Consider the following 24,314-nt stretch of genomic DNA (forward strand, 5'->3'; position numbering starts at 1 on the left):
TCTCCCAAGGAATGCTCACACCAGCACCTATGAAGAGGCTGCCAGAATATCTCATCGAATTAGGTCAAGCCTCTAGATCTAACTACCAGTTTACAGGAGGCAAAGTGGGGCAGACAGAGGAACATGTTGAGAGACACCACATCAACGCAGGAAGCAAAATGCAGACTGTGGGAAATACTATAGAACAAATGACCCAGTTTCTTAAACAAATGGTAAGGGGAAAAGAGACTTAGGAGATGCATCAGCTAAAAGCAGTAATGTGGGCCCTTGTCTTGATGCAGATTTAAACAAACCAGACACAAAAACATCAGGGAAGTTAGAACGCCAACTAAATATTTGCTGATATTAAGTAACTATGTTAATTCTCTGGGGTATTACCATGATATTAAAGGCCCACAGGAACAGGGCCTTCTGCCCCCAAGCTTACCATGGGGCTGGGGGAGAGCAAAGGAGAAAATGTGCCCTCTGCCCACAGAGCCTAGGGAGGGAGAGAAGAGGGGCCAAGCCAGTGAAGCCCAGTTTATTCTTCCAGGTTTAAGGACACGTGGTTTCTCCTCCATAGAGAGGAATGTGCAAGGGGTGGGGAGAGAGACAAGAGGGTTACCGAAGGGCTGTCTTCTACATGGAATCATGAGGATGGACAACCATGTTCCTATCACAATGAGGCATAAACAAGTTAGTGCATGTAAAGCACCAAACCCCGGTGCTGCTCCGTCACTGTTGGGGGTTGTTGTTCTGTAACTGCTCGCGTACAAAGCTGGGTGGGGGGGTCGTGTGTGTGTGTGTGTGTGTGTGTGTGTGTGTGTGTATCCCTGTGCACTCTGTGTGCAGGGATTAGAGGCAGGACTTTGGGATGCCAAGTAGAAGAAAGTTGTGAAGTGACCGTGGTGTCCCCAGCTTTCACTCATTCCCTGAAGCCTGGAGAGGAAGTAGGAATTGCAGTTAACTGAACCACGTGCGTGAGTTCTCCTGGCAACATGAGAGCTGAACCTGTCCTCTCCCTGTCCCCCCGTGTCTCCCTCTAGCTGCAACAGCAAACGCTACCTGGAGACGCTCCCCAACACCAGTATCATCATCCCCTTCCACAACGAGGGCTGGTCCTCCCTCCTCCGCACTGTTCACAGCGTGCTGAACCGCTCGCCCCCGGAGCTGATCGCCGAGATTGTCCTGGTGGACGACTTCAGTGACCGAGGTAGGGCCCATTTCACCCAGCTTTCCACCCTCCATACTCCGTTCAGTGACTTGCCAAAGGGGTGGTAGGTTTTCCCATCTTCAGCAGCACCAGCATGTGGGCCACCATGTACTGATGCTTGAGGCCATGAACCTGGCACTGAACACAAGTTATCTTACTTAGTCCTCACAACGACCCATGAAATAGGTTCTGTTTTTATCCCATTTGTATCAATGTAGAAGTGCATTAAACTGCAAATAATAGAGAACTTTAAATAATAGCTCAAACAAGTAAGGGGTTTATTCATTTATTCATTCATTTGATAATGAGATCCAGGATTGGTACAGCTGCTCGAGTCTATCATTGGAGAACCAGACTTCTCTCTTCCCACTTCCTCATCCTCATGGTTACAAAATGGCTGCTGTACCTCTGGGAATTCTACCTTCCAAGCAGGAAGAAGGAGGAAGGGCAAAGAGAATAAAGCCTCTTCCTTTGAAGACTTTGCTTTCTTATTCAGGAAAGTCTCCCCAGAGACTTTTGGCCAGAGTTCTGACATTTGGGCACCCATATCTGCAAGGGTGGCTGGGAACGTGAGTGTTCTGATTTTTGGCCTCTTTAGTAGAAATAGGAAAAGAAGTGGATTAGAGAAGGTATCAGGACAGCCCACCTACAGTGTCTGCCACACCACTTTACAGATGCAGAAACTGAGGCTCAGAGAGGTTAAGTGACTTGCCTTTGGTCACACAGCTCTTAGATGGTGATGTGGTGACTAAGCCACGTCTGTCTGACCCCACGCGCATGATCTTAACCACTAGACCACACTGCAGGACCTCTTTGCTATGAGCCTTACCCATGGGTTTAAGAGACACAGAGGTGGAGCCACAAATGAAATCCAAGAAGAATTTGCCCTCCAGCCAATGGTCTCGAGCTTATTCTTTGCATCAGAGCTTTCACCACTTGCAGCAAAATCAAGAGAAGCCCTTTCCTCTCTCACTTTCTTGTAGAGGCACTAATAAGTAGTGAAGAGAGGGAATCTAAGTACACTCCAGAATAATCAAAGCTGAGCTGCTTGCCGCCCCGTTTTAGTACTGCACCCCACTTACATAGTGGGGTGGGTGTGTATGTACACACATATACATGCACACACATTTTGAACTTAGTTCCTACCATCTCTAATTCTCCCCGTAACTCTTTTTTTTTTAATTATTTATTTTATTTATTTATTTTTGGCTGCATTGGGTCTTCGTTGCTGCGCGCGGGCTTTCTCTAGTTGCAGTGAGCGGGGGGCTACTCTTCGTTGCAGTGCGCGGGCTTCTCATTGCAGTGGCTTCTCTTGTTATGGAGCACGGGCTCTGGGTGCCCGGGCTTCAGTAACTGTGGCTCACGGGCTCTAGAGCACAGGCTTCAGTAGTTGTGGCACATGGGCTTAGTTGCTCTGCGGCATGTGGGATCTTCCTGGACCAGGGCTCGAACCCGTGTCCCTTGCATTGGCAGGCGGATTCTTAACCACTGCACCACCAGGGAAGCCCTCTCCCCTAACTCTTGACATACACTCATTGTCATGAGACCCTTTACTTTTCCTTCTTTGCTCTTATAACATCAGAATTAAAATATAAATAAGTGTAACACGTGAGCATTGTGTGTGTAAACATTGGCCTGTCGTGTGTTTCCTCTACCAGATTCCACATTCTGAGAGCTGGGACCACCCCATCAATCTTATTCACTACATATCCTCAACTCCTTAGGCATATAGTAGGTGCTTAATATGTGTTTGACAACTAAATGATCAGAGCTCGTTTCCTCTGTTCCCTTAGCACTTCCGCCATGGTTACAATAGCATCCATTATATGAGATTTATTTGTGTCCCTGAAGCGAGGTCTGTGAAGTCACCTGTGGGTGTGTCTCCTTGTGTCTGTAGCACCATTCTTTAGCAATAGTTACCTCTTTGATCCTGGCCCTGTCACTTATTAGCTCTGTGAGCTTGACCCAGTCATTTAATCTCTCTGTGCTTCAGTTCCCTCATCTGTAAAAGGGAATCTACCTCTTAGGTAGCTATGATTATTAAGTGGGTTAATACATGTCAAGTGGTTAGGACAGTACATGGCACAAAGTGAACATTAGAAATAAACATTTAAGGGCTTCCCTGGTGGCGCAGTGGTTGAGAGTCCGCCTGCCGATGCAGGGGACACGGGTTCGTGCCCCGGTCCGGGAAGATCCCACATGCCGCGGAGCAGCTGGGCCCGTGAGCCATGGCCGCTGAGACTGCGCATCCGGAGCCTGTGCTCCGCAACGGGAGAGGCCACAACAGTGAGAGGCCCGCATACAGCAAAAAAAAAAAAAAAGAAAGAAACATTTAAGCTTGGTATTATGATTATTACTGTTAACATTATTTATGGCTAGTTTGTTGGAGGGGGTGTCAGGGATAAATGTACAGACATGGAGGTACGGTCTCCCCCTTTCCGTGGCTGAAAGGGCTTTGCAAATTGTAAAGCACTAAAAAAATGTGCTATTGTCCCACCTTCCGCCTAAATTGTCTCCCCATCCATTCACCATTTCGGGGACTATTTCTATGTGCCAGGCCCATACATTATCTCATTTATTCTTGACGGCAGCCTCTGAGGGAGGCCCTGGTGTCTCTGTGTCTCCGATGAGGAGCTGGGGTCAGGAGACTTGCCCAGACTCACACAGCCAGTGAGCAGAACACCCAGACCCGTGGACTCAGAGCCCCAGACCCGTGCTCTACCGCTGCCTTTCCTGCCTTTCGTCCTTTACCCCTCCTCCTCTCCCAAATTCATCCTTCCCCCAGTTTGGACCCGCCACCCCCAGGCCACGGGCTCTCAGCCAGGTGGTGAAAATGAGCACATTGCTCAAGTCATTAACTGACGTCCATTTACTGTGCTGGGGCAGACACAGCCCCTGCTGCTCGGGTGAGCACCCAAGCCTTCCCTCAGGTTCTTGAGAGCCACAGCCGTGAGGGTTGCCCTCTGCGCTTTGCTCCCCTTCTTCGTGTACCAGCCGCAGCAGGGCCTTCTGTTCTGGAGCACGCCAGGCTCCATCCTGCCTTGGGGTCTTCTCGTGTTCTTCCCTCGGCCCGGATATCCTCTTCCCAGCGCCTCCCACGGCAGGCTCCTCTCCATCTTCACTTCAGTCCCCCGCCCCTGCCGCTGTGCTCTCTTCTCCACGTGGGGTCACAGGGCTGTTTGCTGACCTGTTCATTATCAGGCTTCCTCATTAGACCATTTGTGGTTAATAAATGTTTGTGAACTAGTGAATGAATGAATGAGGGGGGGCAGAGAAGAAGGGAAAACATATGGCAGCTACAGCTGTATCCACACACGGGGAAAACCATCACTCGCAACAGGGTCGTCTTCAGTCAGCAAGATAGACGTGGCTGTGGAAGACACAGCGGTTTTTTTGGTGACCGGCGCTGGCCCACGTCTTTGGGTTTCAGATTCAGGTCCCTGTCGCCTGTTTTCTGAAGCACGGGGCAGACCCATAACACGTGACAAGGTCCATCTCTGAGCGTTACAAGGCATTAGTCCTCCAGAGGGAGAGTGAACCCGGCATCATCCAGATTAGAAACAGCAGTTCTACTTGTTGGGTTAGAAAAGAGTTTCAAGGTCATCCAAGGCTACTGGCTTTGAACATGTGCCTCTGAGCCGTAGGGAGCCCAGGAATGCGTCAGGGAGCACTGTGAGGGCTGTGAAGAACCTCACAGGTGCAGGTGGGGTTCACATACCTCTCCTGGCATGGTCTATATTTGGTTTCTGGAAAATTGTTCACTAAGAGGAACTCCAGTGCTTAAAAATGTGTGAAAATTGCAGATGTAACAGCCTACTCATTGTACAGATGGGAAACCTGAGTCCTGGAGCAGTGGACAAGTAACTAAGTAACTAAGAGCACATGGCCAGCTGGTTGCAGAGGAGAGACAAGAATCCCCACTCTGCACTCCCAGTACAGCCTGTCCCCTCATCTTAGCTGTTAATGTGAAACATCTGCAGAAGCACATTACTGTTTTCTACCCCCCAGGATGCTTCTCAATACATCATCTTCCATTGTGCTAAAGAGCAAACTTCTTGCTAAAGAGAGCTCATTATCAAACACGACCAATCCTGGACCATAATGGTTTATGCTCCAATATCCCAATTTCCTCAGTGTTGTACTCAGTGATGAAAATAACGTGATTCCCCCTCCCCCAATAAAAAAAGACTGTAACAATCTTGAGAAAGAAAAGGTAAATTTTATAATGACACTCACAAGTAACATCTGTTTCTCCAGAGAGCAAAAACATTAACCCAATGCAGTACCGTTCCCAAACCCTAATAAGATAGAGAAGAGAATGAATACTGTCCCATTTCACAGACAAGAATGAGAACTGAGGCCCCTGACTGTTGCCCTTTTTTCTCAGTGAATCGGGCATGGAACGCAGGGGAGAACTCTCACCTCTTGCCCCTCAGTCCTGCACATTAGCTGTCAGATTTTGCAACCTGCGTTCTTCAGAAAAGCAATCATTCTTCTTGTTTCAAGAAGAAATTCTCAAGGCAGCTTTGGAAGAAAAACTTAGCAGCGATTGTTTTAAAAATGAGATTTGAGAGAAACTACTTCAGAATTATAGAGAGGCCTGTCTCAAGTACGGCAAATATGGGCCATCGTGAAAGACGGATTCCTCTGGGCCACGTGAGCAGAGGCAGTTCTGAGTTGAAATTCATAGATGCTAACTGCAGGCTTGATTGGCGCTGCCTGGAAGAAGGCATTTTCCTGTGAAATGAGGCTCTTCTAGGATCCTCAGGGCAACTAATTTTAATTTGGCTGAGGGTCGAGACCTCGGGTAGGAGACAAAATTGGAGCAGATGAATTCTTGAAATAAGATCCAGAGCTTTGTGCAGGCAGCACTGGGGACTAGAGTGAAGGCAAACGTTGGCCCCGGAATAATCCTGGCCCTGCTTGCAAATAGAGCACTGCGGAGTTTTCCAGGGGGCTCCCAAAACTCTTCAAACGTGGGGGCTTGGCTTGAGGATGAGGAGGACATAGAGGTGTTTTTGCACTAGTGGGAGAAAGGTGAGAGTGTAGGGTGGCAGACCTGCCTCCAGATTACACTGCCCAGATAGGAGATCTTTATTAGGAAAATCAAGAGGGGTCTTTGTTCATTCGTTTCTTTCCATTCTCCTTCCCCTCCCCATTTCCAAACAATATTGGTTTTCCAAAAAAAACAGGATATGTAGACGTGGATGGGATTATTGTCTTTGGATGAACTGTGGGCCGCCTGGAATGATGAGGTGCAGAAACGAAAGGCCATGATACGATCTCACTGACATCATTTCCCCCAACTCAGCTTCCCGTCAGCAAACAAACAAAAACATACACATGGAAGGGTTCCCTGAAAGGAGGTTTCTAGCAAGCGAGCGTTTGTGGAGCTGTCAACAGATTGTTGGCAGTGATTGGTGCTGGAGGGAGTATGGACATTGCAGGGCCGTTAGTACACGTGGTAGAGGCTCTCACCATTGAGTCCAAGGCCCCAGCTCTCCCCTCTATGATGGGCTTATTAACTCTGACCTGTGCTGTTACACCATGCCAGTCCTGGAGACACGTCAAGGAGATCCGTTTGCCCTGACCTGATTTGCGTTGCAACATACCACTCTTGACACGAGCCCATCAGCATCTGTTCCTCGTCTCTTGTCATCTCTCTCGAAGCCTTAGTTTGCTTCCAGGACCACCACAACTGTCGGGATGGCCATTCCCCACTTTCACCATATGGTTTGGGTTCTCTTCGCCTTGAGTTTTGTGCTGCTGATTTTGTTTTTCTCTACATTTGTCCTGATTTCATTCATATTCATATATTCAGCAAAATTCATGAAATGACTCTCTGCCCATCGCTGCAGCAGGTGCTGGGGCTACAACGGGAATAAAATAGACTTCTAAGGCTCACATCCAGCAGGGCAGACAGACAAGGTAAGGGGCAATCGTAAGACCATAGAGTACGTGCCCCTTGGTGGAGGTCCAGGTGCTGTCGAGCACGGAGGAGATCAGGGAAGACTTCCCAGAAAAAATTGCAGCTGAACTCGATCCTAAGGATAAGCAGATACTTCTCCTTGGGGTAGGGAAGGGAGAAGAATATTCCAGGCAGAGGGAACGTCATGAGCACAGGCTAGGAGTCAAGACGGCAATGTGGAAAGCGCAGAAAGAGCCATCCATAACCTCATCACCTGGAGGCAATTACTGTTAACATTTAGGGTTCTCCCCTTTCCCAGTGTGTGTGTTTTTTTTTTAATAGGCCTTATTTTTTAGAGCAGTTTCAGGTTCACAGCAAAATTAAGCTGAAAGCACAGAGAGTTCCCATCCACCCCTCCACCCCCTACACATATCCCCCCACACCCACTCCCTCATCAGTGTCCTGCACCTGCATCAGAGGGGTACATTTGTTACAATGGATGAACCTACAGCAACCCATCATTATCGCCCAAAATCCATAGTTTATATTAAGGTGCACTCTTTTTTTTTTTTTTTTTTTCGGTACACGGGCCTCTCACTGTTGTGGCCTCTCCCGTTGCGGAGCACAGGCTCCGGACGCGCAGGCTCAGCGGCCATGGCTCACGGGTCCAGCCGCTCCATGGCATGTGGGATCCTCCCGGACCGGGGCACGAACCCATGTCCCCTGCATCAGCAGGCGGACTCTCAACCACTGCGCCACCAGGGAAGCCCAAGGTGCACTCTTGGTGTTATATATTCTGTGGGTTTGGACAAATGTATAATGACATGTGTCTACCATTATAGTATCATATGGAGTAGTTTACTGCCCTAAGAGTCCTCTGTGCTCTGCCTATGCATCTCTCCCTCCCTCCTAACCCCTGGCACCCACTAACCTTTTTACTGTCTCAGTAGTTTTGCCTTTTCTAGAATGTCTAATAAAATTGGAATCAGACAGCATGCAGTCTTTTCAGATCAGCTTCTTTCACTTAGTAATATGCATTTAATGTGCCACCATGTCTTTTTATAGCTTGTAGCTCATTTCTTTTTAGTGCTGAATACTATTCCATTTTCTGAATGTACCACCATTTATTTATCCATTCACCTACTGAAGGGCATCCTGGTAGGTTCCAAGTTTTGGCAATTATGAATAAAGCTGCTCTAAACATCAATGTACAGGTTTTCGTGTGGACGTACGTCTTCAGCTCACTTAGGTAAATACCAAGGAAGGTGGCAGTTGCTGGATCATGTGGTAAGAGTATGTTTAGTTGTGTAAGAAACTGCCAAACTGTCTTCCAAAGTGACTGTGCCATTGTGCATTCCCACCAGCAATGAATGAGAGTTCCTCTTGCGCCACATCCTTGCCAGCATTTGGTGTTATCAATGTTTTGGATTTTTGCCATTGAAATAGGTGCGTAGTGGTTTCTCATTGTTGTTTGGATTTGCACTTCCCTGTGACATTTGCTGTTGAGCATCTAATCTGCCATCTGAACATGTTCTTTGATTCCCAGTGTCTGTTCATTTCCATTTTCTCTTTCATACCCTCCCAATCCCCCTCTAGTTGCAGGCCAACTGAAGTAACTCATGTCAACAGTCTGGTGTGTATCCTTCTAGACCACTCTGCATCATAACACTAACGTGTAGTAACAAGAGCTAATACCTACTGAGCATTCGTGTTCAGTGCATTTACCCATTCATCACTTCAGCACTGTTGTGGCTTCTGTCATTCCCAGTGTGAAAACCACTGGACTCAATGATCTCAAACCTCCTTTTTCTACTTAATAAAGGTAATATTTTATCCCCATTTTACAGATGAGAAAACTGAGATACAGAGGGGTTAAGTACATGGCCAGTCTACTTAGAACAACGAGGCAGAACTTTGATTCAAAACCATGCATTCTGATTCTAGAACTTTTGCCCCTAATCTTTACATGTTTTTTTCTCCCCCTTTAATGGGATCATACTGTATATATTGCTGTTCTTTTTTTTCCCTGTTAATGACAGACATCCCTCAGGTCAGTAGGTATAGTGCTAACTCATCTGTTATTTACTAGCTAGACAATAATCCATAATGTGAATCTACATTTAGACCCTTTACATTACGCTTTGTGTAGTGGACATCCAGTTATATTTAACTTTGTATCCAGGTTTCTTCCGCTAAGTTTTCTACAGTCATTTCCCCCTTGTCATTATAAAGTGACTATCACATCTCTCCTCCTCTGAGTCAATTGTGAGACAGAGACAGGATTCACGTGACTCCAGAATATTAGGCGTATTGTTGGAGAGGCTGATCCAGAGAGCACAACACGGATCTGTCCCTACTACTTTGCTCCTGAACTGACTGATGCAGGGACAGGCTGAGCAGCGAGGAGCTGTGGGCCTCCCTGGCAGGGCAGAGCCTATACCGGTGAGTTCACCACAGCAGGGAAAGCATAACTTAGCAGGCCGTGTGGGCAGCATGAGCATTCGTACTTTGGCCTGCCCTGTGTCCCCTCTCCTGGCCACCCCAGAAATGAAATGTTGTTCCTTCTTTGGAACTGTGAAGGCAGGGGAAACAGTTCCATCTTACAGATGACAAAACTGAGGCTCTGAGAGATCGATGGGGGGTGTCCTAAACTGCTTACCTGCCCTTAGAGGAGTCTCCTCCTGGTTAGTCATCCCATTTGACGGGAGGGATCCGTCTGCCCCATGATGCGTTCCGTAACCTTAAGAATCACACTTCCTATGTATCAGTCTCTAGGGTGTCTTACCACTAAGAAAATCCACAGGTTTCTTGATTCTCTTCTCCTTTCATATAACATCCTGAATGCTTCTCCCCTCAGACTCCAAAGGAGACAACTGCTAAGAAGATTAAAGCTGTTACAGACTATCAGTTAGTTTATAATGGGGGAAATCTATAAACCTTTTGGTGGCTATCTGGCAAGAACACAGCATGCAGGAGTCGATATGCTTATGGTATGTTTTGTGCATCTTAAAAAAAAATCCAGGATTTTGTGAATCAAGCACTATATAAATGATTTACTGGCACAGCAAAAAAAAAAAAAAATCAAATAAATCGCTCAGATTGCATCTGAAGCATCAAAAGCTCTGATGTTTGGGAAAGAATCGTTTCTGTGGTGGAAAATAGCTGCATTATATTTTCAGAAAGGTGATGCTTCTATAGCGGTAGGTGAGCCTTCTATATTTTAAAAACTTGGTGCAGCAAAACTGTGCTAAATTGCTGATACTCTCCTCATTTTCTTGTGAGGATTAAAGTCTAACCTTTTCCACTGTTTTAGTGTTCCCTTAAAAACTAAATGGGGGGAAGCAAAACCCAATGAAGCAGGTGACTGGAGGTCCTTGGAATAAGGTCCCCAGGGAGGGAGCCACAGAGCTGCCCCACTTCTGTCATAGTCTTTCTTCAGAAAGCTCCTGGGCCTTTCTGCCAGCTTAGGTTTGACGTGAATTGCTATTTACTCAGGGCCTAGAGGGAAATGAGATTTGAGGCTGAAAGAAAAGAAGGAGGTCCCTTAGTATCTCACTTGATCGAGTGCAAACCATCCAAGTCCTGTTCCCATCCTTCTTTTAGCTCAGTAAATGGGGAGCTGAAAGAGCTGGTTTTGTCTGCCTCATAGAGGGGAAGAAGCAGTAACAGCGCTAATAATAATGCTGTGTAACACCTAGATAGCACTTACCATGTGCCAGACACTGTTGTAAGCAATTTAAACATATTATACTTAGTTTTATTGGGAGCCTCTTAGCCAACGTTTGCCTAATGGGAAAATTCACATTTAGTAGAAAATTCAAACCCAAGTACAAGGAATTCACCTCCTCTCCATATCCCACCCCCTAAATAAAACAACTTTTAGGTAAAAAAAACAAAACTGCTAGGTAAAGATATGAAATGCTCAGTCATGACATCTGATATACATCCATATGTCTAAGGAAGTATGTTCTGCTGTTTTCATTCACAATCAGTGTAACGGGACAGGGCTGGTACCCAGCTCAAGTTCAGCTGCTTGCCGCTCAAAAGGCCAATACTCAGGAGACAAGTGTTGGCAGGAAATAAAAAGTCTCTTTATTCAGGGGCCAGCAACCTGGGAAGATGGTGGACTAATGTCCTAAGACCATCTCCAACTTGCAGGTTAGGAGATAAAGATTTTGAAGGCAGTATGAAGGAGGGGACTGCAGGGTGCATGATCAGCTCATACACAATTCTTGGATGGGTTGGCATCAAGACGAAGCTTCAAGCATCACCCCTATTCTGGTTTCACCCGGTCTGAGGTCTCTGTGCTTGCTGTCAGCAGTTTTCTGGTGGAGGTCTGCTTCCTGTAAAAACAACTTAGGAATGTGTGTCAGGCCTTTATCTGTATCTTTCAGGGACCTGGGAGTTCAGTGACTCTGGGGCTGATTTATAGTCTCAATTGTTACCAGTTTCCCAGACCAACAAGTATTGTTAGTTTCTACGTCTTCACATTTCCTAATCATTAACTCCTGAGCCAGCCTTTTGAGACTCAGGTGGGGGGCCTGGGAGACTAAATCTTTTCTACAAAGAAGAGGCAGGTGGAGGACATGGTGGGGGGGTGTCAGGGGGTCTGTCCTGGGAAGGCCCCATAGGGTCCTGCTTGGTTACATAAATATTAGCCGGCTCCTCTAAATAATATTGGTTCTAGCAGGTTAACGAAGCACGTCAGCCAAAAAGTAGGCATCAGCTCTAACCTACTGACCAACACCAGACCCATGGGCAGCTGTGAAATGACTCATTGGCAAAAGGTATCAATACTTCAGGAGTTCTTTCCAATTTCCTTGCAAAACTTCCAGTCCCGGAAAGGTTCAGTCACGTCTTTATCAGGCAGCCACAGCTCCAGAGCCAATTTTGGTTTGATTTGAATCCAGAGGCACCTTCAGATCTGTAAACACCGGAGGCTTAAAATGTTACCAGTTTTCATAGCCAAAAACAGGCAATGCTTGACAGTTCTAAAGATCAGGAAGGCCAGATCCAGACATTTATACATCTCTTATTTATTGAAAAAATTAAAAGGAAAAGATTGCAGCACTGTTAATCAATATAGTGTTCGTAGGCATTGAAGTTTTCATTTCTCTTTTCTCTCTTTATTCTCCTGCTTTCCTATCTGAAATAGAAAAATCTCATGAAAATGTAATTCTTGCATCACTGTATAGAACAAAGAAACAGGCATGTGAAGACCATAGTAACACTCTTTCCTCTTGTACTATGTAGGGACATTGGGTCCCGTAAAGTATTAACAGGTGCAGACTGCCTTTTTCAACCTTTGGGATCCTTGTATACACTCAGGTCCTTCTCCTGAAAGACCAAACTACTCATTCCTCCCAGAATAATAAACATATATATATTTATTTGTTAGCTTCATGAATGCAGACCTCTTCAGAGATGCCCAGATTGTTTATGAGCAACCGGGAATCTCAAAATAACTAATAACTCCCACCGTCTACTGTGCTAATTAATGAATGGGATTTATTGGGCATTGCTAATAATATGTAGTGAGGGTGAAAACAGGTGGAATTATAAGGCTGTTTTCTGCCCAGTCTTCTCAGAAACTTTTAATTTTTTTTTTCTGTGTGCTGTCAGAATATATGGTCTGGAATATTCTAAATAATAACTGCACTCCAGTCTCCATTAATGGAAAACTCAAACTAACAATTACCTTCCCAGAAACCTCCACAGCAGCCAGCAGATCTGTTTTTTTTGTTTTGTTTTGTTTTGCGGTACGCGGGCCTCTCACTGTTGTGGCCTCTCCCATTGCGGAGCACAGGCTCCGGACGCGCAGGCTCAGCAGCCATGGCTCACGGGCCCAGCCACTCCGTGGCATGTGGGATTCTCCCAGACCGGGGCACAAACCCGCGTCGCCTGCATCGGCAGGTGGACTCTCAACCACTGTGCCACCAGGGAAGCCCAGCAGATCTGTTTTAACCAGGCAGGAGGAAAGACCAGCCCTGACCTTTCCCAGAAAACATGTTTCTGCTTCCTTATGACAGAAGAAGCAATACTTTTAACTCATGAGTGAATGAAGATGACCTGTAAGTAGACCTTCCTCCCGAGCAGAGTTGACTCTCAGCGTTCTTTGTCGTAGACACAGAACCCTGTCGCCCCCATCTCCCACCCTTTCCAGCTGAGGGAAGACAGGGTGGCGTAGTCAGTTTGGTGGACTGCTCCTCACCGACCACTCATTCCTTGTGATCTTGAAGGGACAGCCGGTTAGTAATACCACCCAGCCATGAAGGAGGCTCCAGCCCACCTGGCCAGTGCTGTCCCAACCCCATGGCCACGGTGATTCATCCAAGGCGCCAGTCTGTGATGCCAGCTGAGCCTGACCTAACTCCAGGCCAGTTCCGCCCCTGTCCTTTCCCCTCCCGTGAGCCAATACACCGTCCTCTTGCATAAATTCATTGCGTGTGGGTTCCTGTCACTCCCAACCCACGAGCTGTAACTACCATCCTCCCTTTCACGGGTCAGGTGAAGATTAAGTGAGGTAATGCACTAGAGATAGCGCAGGGCCCAGCCCACGGTCGGCATTCAGTAACGGTGCTTACCAGTGACCCTGTTGTGGTGATGGGGGTTATCATGACTGTCCACAGGGCGGTGAGCGCTCAGCTACCTCATCTACCTCAGGAGTCTCGTTACAGGGATTAGATGAAACTAGAAATGTGATGAAAGAGCCTAAAGAGCTGAAAAGTGCCATAAAGACATAGAGGAGGATGCTGATTTCCACAGAAGGCAAGAACCCTGAGGAGACCCCTCCAGTCAGGTGGCCAAGGAGAAAGTGACCTCAAAGGCAGGCAGTCCACGCCGGGAGTGTGTCCCACACTGTCTCTGGTTCCAGCTAAGTTCACGTAGGGCTTCTTAACTCTTATCCCTATCAGCACCAACTGAGGAGCTTGTTAAATTGCAGCTTACCAGGGCCCGCTCACAGAGATTCTGATTCGGTGGTTCTGGGGTGGGCCCCAAGAATCTGCATTCTCAACAGGCATCTCAGATTACTTTGATAGAGTTGAAATGCTGCTCAGACTTGGAAAACACTGGATTACAGGAATAGAAGACCGTATATCACAAATAAATGCTTTGTGATACAGTTGGATGGTGATATCTTTGGATGTAGATCCTGGATTACCTTAAGTGCAAAACTGCATGGCCCTTATCGGAGGAGCTAAGTTAAGATGCCTTTAGCCTCAGTCAGACCCCTGTTTTTCAGGATGCCTTGTATAAATAATTGCCTCACTGTAACAGGCCTGTGCGGATTTATGGTCCCACATTTAATTTCAACCGCTCTTCATTACTCCTGATGATCTCACTTAAATTATTAAACAGTCATACTCCAATTTCGAGGGCACTAATTATATCCTTGAGAGGCTGTTATTATCTGGATGATCACATGCACTCAGCCAATACTAGTCTGTTTTCTCCCCACTCATCAGAATTTTATACTTTTTCAGGATTTTGTTAGTTGCTGAGTGTGTGTGTTTCATATGACAGGATCTCACTGCTGAGGAGTTATGAAATATTAGAGCAGGGGTTCTCAAATTCTGGTGCACATAAGAATCACCTGGAAAGTATGTTTAACATACAGATTCCCAGGCTCCACCCCAGCATGAGTCCATGTTCTCTTGTCTGGGTGGAGGCTGGGAATCTGCATTATAACCAGCTCTCGGGGGATTCTGATCCGAGCAGTCCTGGGAGCACTATAAGGAAACTGAAGCCCAGAGAGGGGAAAACTCTCATTCACAGCCCCGCAGGAGAGCCACAACGTACATCTCTGGCCTGTTGTAAGGACCAAATGAGATAATAGAAGGGAAGGCACTTTGGAGAGTATTCAGCACTCTATAAATACAAGGAGGCACTATTGTTTTCAAGCTGGAACGGCTTTGTGACAGAAATGGCTTGGCACTTTCCCTCTAAATTACCATAATCACCTGTTTGAGGCCCCAACCAAGCCCATAACTCTAAATTCACCAGACGTGGAATAAATTCCTCCTGAAATGTCCAATAAAATGTTTTTTGATGTGAGAATGTGCTTGGGTCCCTGCCTGGTCCTCAGTCAGAAGCACCCTGCCTTCTCCACTGCTGTCCTATCTATTCTGGGGTAGACCCACATCTCCAATTTGGGGGTACCTGGCTTAAAAGCCCTGCTTTCCAGCACATGGATTTTGAGCTTTCCTGGGACATTTAAAACTTACCAGTGAACATTTTTGCCCCCAAAAGCGCTTTCTCCGTATGAGCTCACTTCTAACCACTTTCATGGCCTTAGAAATAGAAAAACTCAAGTCAAGACAGCCGGGTTTGGGTTCTTTCAGCTCAGGGTACTCACCTGCTTATGTGTGCTGGAGTGACCCCTAAGGCCGGGTCAGTAATTCTGAGAGCTACCTCTGTGCACCTGTTCCACGTCTGTCCTGCTGTGTCATGATTAACTGGACAGCTCTTAGGAAAGCGTTTCCTCATATTGAATTATACTTCTCCTCGCCACACCCATCAACGGAGTCTACCTCTGCCCTGATCTTCCCATGACTCCCTCCAGGTTTCTGAAGACAACTGCCTCCCACTGCAAAATAAGTTCCTAAAAAAAATGTGGTAGAGTGAGTTCAAGAACAGGCACTCCGGTTCTATTCACATTTCAACCTTTATTTTTAAATATTTCTTCCACACTCCCGTGGATCCTATCTCTCAGCAAACTCTCCACATGTAAAACCTCGAGTTCAGGCTTTGCAAGTTACACACACACACAGTCTATTTTTAAATCTGGAAGAAATCAAGGCTTTCCACTGATGGAAGAGAGCTTAGTGTTCCCAGGCAGCATGACTTCAGAGTTCAGGGAATCTCTGCCCTGCTTTCTGGAATCTTGACCCAGCCTCTACATTTTAGAGCGGAGGAAGGGAGGCTCACTGGGTACTTCAGTCAGGTGACTGGTTCATGACCAAGTCCTGCTCCCAATCAGGGAGTGCCTGTGGCTGGCGGGGTGCAGTCCCCACAGCTGTCTGGCGCCTCCAGAGGTCAGGCACACAATCACAGCCCTCGGTCCAGACTGTTCCCAGTCAGCAAGACCATCCATTGTGCTCAAAGGGCAAGGCTGCAGCAGCAGGTATAGACACCCGGTTTGTCCTTTTGTTTTCCTTCACTGACTTAATACATGAGCCAAAGCTCATCCTTGAATACATTTCAGGCCCAACTAGTGCAGTCAAGTATCCACCCCATTTTAACATTTTAACTGATTGCTAACACAGCATATACACTGCACTCTTTCAACAAGACTGGACAGCAGTTTTAGTCTTCTAACAAAGGCATTTTCCCTTTTGACAATTTCTTTGGATGCTCGCCAGTGTCTGTAGCTAACTTAATTACCCAAGCCCACCTTGGCAGTACCAGGAACCAAATTTTATGGCCACTAACTCCCCTGTAGATACAGCATAAAATTATGCATGTGCAAATTATTTTTGAAAAAACTAGATGCAAAACTTTAAGTTGTTTGGGCTTTGAATCCTTGGGTTCTAAGCACCCTAGGTTTAGAGTCAGACAGTAGGGTGACATTGAATGAGTACTTAACCTCTCTGTGCCTCAATGAGTAAAACTGGACTACTTCCTTCAAGAGTTGTGCAGATTAATTGATATATTGCTCGTGGAGGGCTTAGAACAGTGGCTGGCTCAGAGTAACCATGGGTTTAACCATACCATAAGCATTAACCTGTATGCCATAATATTCCTTGATTATGAAACTCTCTGTGTTCATCTGTTCCTTCTTTTTCCTTCATCCCCCTTTGTATCTGCAGCTTATGGACCCCAAAACTTAAACTTCATTATTAATAATAATAATGTATGAGAACAATAGTAAATGCCACTCTTTATTAACACTTAATATGTGCCAGGAAGTGCTAATTCATGATCTCACTGAGTCCTAGGAGATTGGCATTATTGTCCTGATATTACAGACGATAAGACTGAGAGTTAGAAAGATTCAGTTCACACAGCAAGCAAGTGGCAGAGTCAGGGTCCAAACTCAAGTTTATTTGGATCCAGAATACTACACTATTATGTATTATTTCGTCTATGATGGTAGGAATAGCATGGAAGGATTTTATGCTTTATATTTTCCTATTTTATTTCTTATAGATTCATTCACTCTAGACTCCATGACTTTGAAAATCAGGGGACAGGTTGACCTGGGATGGAATATCCACCTATCAGGAAAATGAATGAAAAACTAGACATTTTTCTGCCTGAATTCCCACATTTGATTTGCTAAGGAATTTTCCTCCTCTAAAGCAAAGTGTGATTTTCTTTCCCTTCAACCTTCATGCCGCTGGAAAATTTTAAATTATTCAACACATTGAAGGTTTATTATCTACTGCAAGGCGGTAATGTAATTGCAAGGTATCATTTAAAGAGCTGTCTGTATGAACCACCTTGTTCTGAATGCCTCCTGCTCCTGCATAGAGTGAGAAGATGTGTGTTTATCTATCAGCGGTGGTTTATAACTGCCTTAGATCAACCGTATTATTCTTTCTCCACGGCCCAAGCCCCCAAATAAATGTCTGGTGATGCACGGAGCATTGAAATCATTTGTGTATCATCAGTGGTTTATTTCTCTTCTGTCATTTGCATCTTGATGGACAGCCATGTGTTTGAGGGATTTCATTTTCGTTACAGACTTCGATCACATTGCCTGTGTGTAATACCAATTTGGATATTAACCACCCCAATTAGGGAATGCTCTTTCAAATATTATATCACCCCCAAGTCGTGCTATTCATACCATGTTCGTCATGAAGATATAAATGCCAACTCGTCTTATTCTTGATTTTGACACCTGTTTCCATATAGAGAGGTAGCCTTTCCCAGTGTTAATCATCAGTGACAAGAGAAAATATCTTCATGTGGGCGTGGGTGGGGAAAATACATCATTTTTTCCTCCGTAAATGTCTCATCAATTCAGTGGCATTATGGAGTAAAAAGTTCATCAAGTGACTTTTCCAGGTGTTGATATGGAACAAACAGACCAACTTTGGTTCCAACCCTGCCGGTAAATAGCTTTGTGACCTTGAGCAAATTGCATCATCTCTTTGGGCTTCAGTGTCTGCATCTATAAAGTATGGATGACTTCTCACATCCTGTGAAGCTTTAAATCCTAGAACTTTAGGATGACTTTCCTCACTTCTTCCTTAGATTTTAAAGTTAGAATTTGATGCCTTATAGTTGTCTTAATGAGTATCAGTTATTAGATACAGCATTTCCCTTAAGAACAGCTGAGGTCTGGAAAAGTATTTGCCCTTTCACAAAATGACCCAATGGCTCTGCTTTCAGAAACCCAGGTTTGGTATTTATATTTTTTTCTAAATCTTCTTCCTTGTTGCGTGACTCTTAGGTGATTTTTACTTCTTGTCACTTCCAGTGTGTCTCTCCCTAGGAGTCTTTTCCCCTTCTAATTTGCTATTTCAAATCATCTTTGGAATCAGAAATCCAGTTATTAAAGTTATTAGAATTTTATCTAAAATGGGGGCAAATAGGTCCTATGTGGGTGACTCAGGGCTCTCGCCTAAGCCATGATCATGGGCGCCATGTTTAGTGGCCTCACAGAGGGGCCACTTAAATTCACATTTAATTCTCAATGGGAACAATCAGGGAGGGCTTCCTAGAGGAGGTATCATTGCCTAATGAAGGGGGTTCCTGGTCTAAGGGAACAGCGTAAGCAAAAGCACAGGGGCAAGATGGTCTGTCAGCAGTAGATTGATAGTAGTGATTATGGGGAGACTGCCCTTTAAGTGAACAACTTCTGTGCTTCTCTGCTGAGCTGGGAGCTCAATATTTCTCATTTCCTACTGGGACATAATCTGACAAAGGGGTCCATTCCCTACTGGGACATAATCTGACAAAGGGGTCCACACAGGAAATACAATCCGGGAGATTGTAATTTAAATTCTGAAATATCAGAATTTCCAGACATTTAAGAACCAGCATGTCAGTGTTTCTGGGTCAGTGGGAACAGAATGTTTGAAACCAGAGCTGGTGCAAATAATGCAGGATCTCAGGTCACCATGATTATCAATTATAGAAGAACCATAAGTCACAGTCCCTCCTGAATCCCTAGAGCAGTGCTAATACAGTAGCCACTAGACTACTATTTAAACTTAACTAAAATTCAATAAAAGTAAAAATTCAGTTTTTCAGCCACACAAGACACATTTCAGGTGTTCAACAGCCTCACATGACTAGTGGCTGCCACGTAGGACAGCACAGACACAACTCACAGAAAATTCTATCGGATAGTGCCCCTCTAGACATTCACCCCCACAGAGCAGGAGGTGGAGGAGGGGAAGGTGGGAGGTGGAGCTTCGTACAAAATGTCAGGATTTGCGCCATTCTTCAGCATGGCCAGGGCTGGTGCAGGATCCTGAGTCCACAGTCCACAGCTCCAAAGTCCACTGTAGCCCATGCAGGGGAAGCTGGTGGGAGTGTAAGCTGACAGTGTGAATCAAAACTCCTTAAAAACATCCTTTGGGCTTCCCTGGTGGCACAGTGGTTAAGAATCCGCCTGCCGATGCAGGGGACACGGGCTCAAGCCCTGGTCCGGGAGGATCCCACATGCTGCGGAGCAACTAAGCCCGTGCACCACAGCTACTGAGCCTGCACTCTAGAGCCACGAGCAACAACTACTGAGCCCGCGAGCCACAACTACTGAGCCCGCATGCCACAACTACTGAAGTCTGTGCGCCTAGAGCCTGTGCTCTGCAACAAGAGAAGCCACCGCAATGAGAAGCCTGCGCACCGCAATGAAGAGTAGCCCCCGCTCGCCGCGGCTAGAGAAAGCCCGCATGCAGCAACAAAGACCCAACGCAGCCAAGAATAAGTAAATAAATGTTTTTTTTTTTTAAATCCTTTGATCTAGCGGTTCCATCTCTAGAAGTTTTTCTGAGGAAACAATCAAAGACGTGCAAGTAGTTGTATGGACCTGTATGTTCACTGTAGTGTTGTTCATATAGCAAAACCATATGGGACTAGCCAGTAGTGTGCTGGGAAAACATAACCAGCTGGGGTGGAGGTGGGGCGCCCTAATTTTTGTAGCACTCGCTGATTTCTGTGGTGTGAAAACTCCTCCTGTAGCTGATTTCAAGCTACCAAAATAACATAGAGTTGAGAATATTTACACTTGCGTCTCATGAGCCTGTACAGCCCACTTCAGCACCCCACTGGCAAATAGCCTAAATGTCTGAAAAGAGGCAACTGATTAAATAAATCATGGTAGAAAATGCTGTGAAGCCACTGAAATCAATGGTTCTCAAACTGGAGTGATCATCAGAATCACCAGGAGGGCTTGTTGAAACCTCGTTGGCTGGACCCCCCGTTTAGGGTTTCTGATTCAGTAGGTCAAGGTCTGGCTGAGAATTTGTACTTCTAGCAAGTTCCCAAGGAAGACTGATCCTGATGGCCCTGAGTCCACACTTGGAGAACTACTGTTGCAGAAGAAAATTTGATGACATGTTTGTTACCAAAAAGATCCATTTTGTAAATAAAAATTTTGTGAGTATATATGTATGTATAGTAATAATTATAATAATAATAATAGCTACATTTGTCGAGTTCTTAGAATGTGATGAGCACTGTGCTGAGTATTTAACATGCATGATCTTGTTTAATCCTATTATTTAACTGTTCTACAAAGAAAGTTACATTAATGTTATCCCCATTTTATGTACAAGGAAACAGGCTTAGAGAAGTAAGGAGTCTTCTCTGGCGTCACACATCTGGTGGGAGGTGGGACTGGAGTTTGAACCTGAAGCTGACCTTCAGGTCTGCCCTTGGACCACTCCAGTACGCTGCCTTGTGTACACTCGCTCGTGGTTCACCTGTGGCTACACGACACTGAAACACGACCCAATTCCTGTGGTTATTTCTAGACAATGGCATCACAGGAGATTTCTGTGTTTTCCTCTGCACTTTCATGTTTTCCAAATTGTCTACAGTGCAATATTTTTGTAGTCAGGAAAAATATCCCACTTAGTAAACAAATAGGAAAGGCCATTGTACCCATGGTTTACTGTGTATACACCTTGCCCTTGGCATCCTTTGGGCTGGGCGTTTCCATTTCTCTTTAGCCCAAGGTCCTTCTTGGCTCTGCTCAGCCACCAGCATCTGTTTACCACTTTAGAGTTTACAAAGTTTCCACTTGGGGTAGCTTGCCTGATCCTCACAGCAAGCCTATGGGTTAAGACATTTGACTGCTTCCATTTTACAGATGAGACAGCCGAACCTTAATAAAGTAAAGTGACTTGTCCAAGGTTACACATCTAAATAGAATAGTTTTCCCTCCAGTTATGACTCGTTTATTTTCTGGTTCCCACTGCAAGTTCACAGTGCAATTTAGTAGTTCCCATTTACTGAACACTTACTTTATGTTAGGCATTTTACTTACAGAACTGCACTAACTTCCCAACAACCCTGGAAGGAAGATATTATTAGCACATTCTTAGGGATGTAATGGAGACTCAGAGAGGCTAAGTGCCGTGCACAAGGGTACACAGGCAGTTTTATGACTCCAAAGCCCATTGATTCATTTGGAGAACATTTGTAAAACACCTGCCATCTAACTTGCTCAGCAGATGCCTGAATTTCTGAGACCAGCCGTTCCTGGCCTGACTCTGTACCCAGCACACGCACCTGGCAGGGCTCACAGTGGGAAGGCTTGCTCTGCCAGCCCTGGGCTCAGACCACTCTTAAGCACCCTGAACTCAACGCAGCAGCTCTGGTAGGAACAATTCTGGGTGCTGACAGCCCCTCCGCAGGTGAACACAAAGTTCCCTCTATAGGGGTGTTCACCTAAGGAGACTGGCCTTCGATTGAGTGCTTTCTGTGTGCCACGCTCAGTGTTAAGTGGTTTGCACTCACTTCTCCATAATTTTTCACAGCAGGCCTATGAGGTGGGGATAGTGTGATCCCCATTTCGCAAGTGCAAACCCTGAGGCTGGGAGAGGGGGAGTGACTTGCCCAAGATCACACAGCTGGTAAGTGTAGAGCTGGGAGCTTCTCTGGGCTGGGCGGGCCCCTGGTCCTTACCACTGCTTTCTGCCATGAGCTGCCTGCCCCCAGAGGCCTTGTCTGTCATTCAGGCAGCAGAATGGAATTGGCCTTGGACCTGTCACTGACACATGCCATTTTTTTTTTCAGTTATGCCAATTACACATCTGTTTGTGCAGACACCTGTTTAGTGGCACTTAATGCTATGAAGCCTTGTCCATGGCTGGTGTCCATTGGGTAAAGCCCGAGTTGAATGGCAGAGACACCAGCCAGTGTGTGAATGATGGATAGGCCACCAAGTACGGTGATGGGGAGCTCTGAGCCCTGCCAAGTGCCTGAACATGTCACGTCAGCCACCACAGCTGCACTCTCATTATTTTCTGGATATGTCAAGGGGCCAAACTTCCATAGCAGCTTAAGAAATTTTGTTTACAATTTTGGGTTGAAGAAGCCTCTGATCACACCAAGGTTTTATATTAGGACATAGTTATAGCGGGGAAGAAATTTCACAGGTCCCCCCAGTGCAGGCAGGCAAAAAAGTAAACTTTTTTAAAAGAACGGAATTTTCTTTTGTCATAAGCTCGGGGTCATATGAAGAGTGATGCTTGGATCCAGGGACCCTCACCGGCTCTGACCCGCCCCCTCCTGTCTGGTAACTGCCCAGTCAGTCCCCAAGCCCAGGCTTGGGTTTAGCTCTGGGGAGCGGTGAGGGCTGTGAGGACTCACTCAGCACATGTTCTTCCAAAGGTATCATCTCTGTGCCAGGACCCTGGCTTTGCCAAGAATTCTTATTTTTGTTTTCTGATGTTGGTTATGGCCTCCGTCTCCAGGGGTGGTGTGGCCCATGGTGGTTTTGGTTTTGCTTTGTTTGGGGAAGGGGAGGTGGTGATGGTGAAGAGAGCGAAGCAGCAGTTGAGAGTAAAAAGGGGTAGCAGTGATGCCAGCACCCCCCCAAAATAACCTTTTTTAGATATTATATTATCCTACCACACATGATTTAATCATTAACCAAATCCCGGGCCAAGGTTCTCACGGGAGAAGCACTTTCCACCCCACCCAGAGGAGTGGAGCCAAGTTGCCGAAAGGCCTTTTCTCACTTCCCACCCTCCACCCGCTCCCTGGAGGGAACCTGGCTGTGGGGGATCGCGGTGGCCCTAGGCTGCAGTGAGCAGTGTCCCTTGGGCACACTGGCTGGAAGGGAGAGCTGGAGATCACTGAGCCAGGCCATCTGTGCCTCTCCATGGCTCCATGGTCTCCACTGGGTCCTTGCTGCAAGCCAGGTCTCCAGTGGGACTTTAGGGATATCCTGATAAACCACAAGCCACAGTCCTTGCCCTGAGGAGCTGGGGTCTAGAGGCAGATGAAGTCTGTGCTGCCAGCAGAGAATGGGCAGCAGGTAGTGGGAGTTCAGAGGTAAGAGTACCTTCTTCCCGCTCACCTTGTCCTCCTAGCAAACTGTTCACCCTTCAGGACCAAGCTCTGTGAGCCGATCTCTTCCCCCATCTCCCATCCTCAGACAAGACAGGGAGGGTCCTTACCTCCTGTCTGTGCCGCCCCTGAATCACTCAGCTGTCACACAGCACCTACCCCAGTGTTTATATGTCTCCCTTACTCCCTGAGGACGTGGACCACGTCTTAGTTACCTCTGCGTCCCTGGTACCCTGTGCAATGCCAGGCACCTAGCGACATGGTGAAAGGTCTGTGGAATTAACAGATAACGAGAGCGCCCTTGAGTATTTGAATCAAAACCCACCAGTGCTCTCTGTCTCCTCTCATTCTCTTCTCTTGTATTGGGACACCATGGGTTGGGATGTGTGATAAGCTGTGTTGCACACAAGTCATTTTGTTATTGACAACTCTTAAAGCACCGATGTTTGTGAGTGACGTATTTTTATTTTACAAAGTAAAGCAAATATATGGTTATTCTTTGCCTTACTTAGCCACTGTCCTCTAGAAAACAGAACCTAAGCTATGATTAAGGCGTTGCAAGCCCAAGGCAGTGAGAGTAAGGGTAAAGGGAGGAAATGAGGCAAGAAAGGAGAGGCCATTACAGCAGTGGCTTCCACTGCACAGTGACCTCCAGCATCAGCGGGTGTGCTCTCCCTAGGGGGACCTCTCCCATGGGTTGCAAACAAGGAGCAACATCTTGGTGTAGTCTACGGATGA

At 46.2% G+C, this 24,314-nt stretch overlaps 1 protein-coding gene across 2 annotated transcripts in view; it reads left to right on the forward strand.

The window, feature by feature from the left end:
- GALNT10 (polypeptide N-acetylgalactosaminyltransferase 10) overlaps positions 1–24,314 on the forward strand; it is a 214,490-nt gene that overhangs the window by 121,332 nt on the left and 68,844 nt on the right. For both annotated transcript variants that reach the window (XM_081233306.1, XM_081233307.1), the window contains one exon: positions 1,026–1,192. In XM_081233306.1, coding sequence (XP_081089432.1) covers positions 1,026–1,192 — 167 coding nt within the window. The remainder of the gene's footprint in view (positions 1–1,025; positions 1,193–24,314) is intronic.

This window comes from Mesoplodon bidens, assembly GCF_964165515.1.
Source record: "Mesoplodon bidens genome assembly, chromosome: 4".
NCBI lineage: Eukaryota > Metazoa > Chordata > Mammalia > Artiodactyla > Ziphiidae > Mesoplodon > Mesoplodon bidens.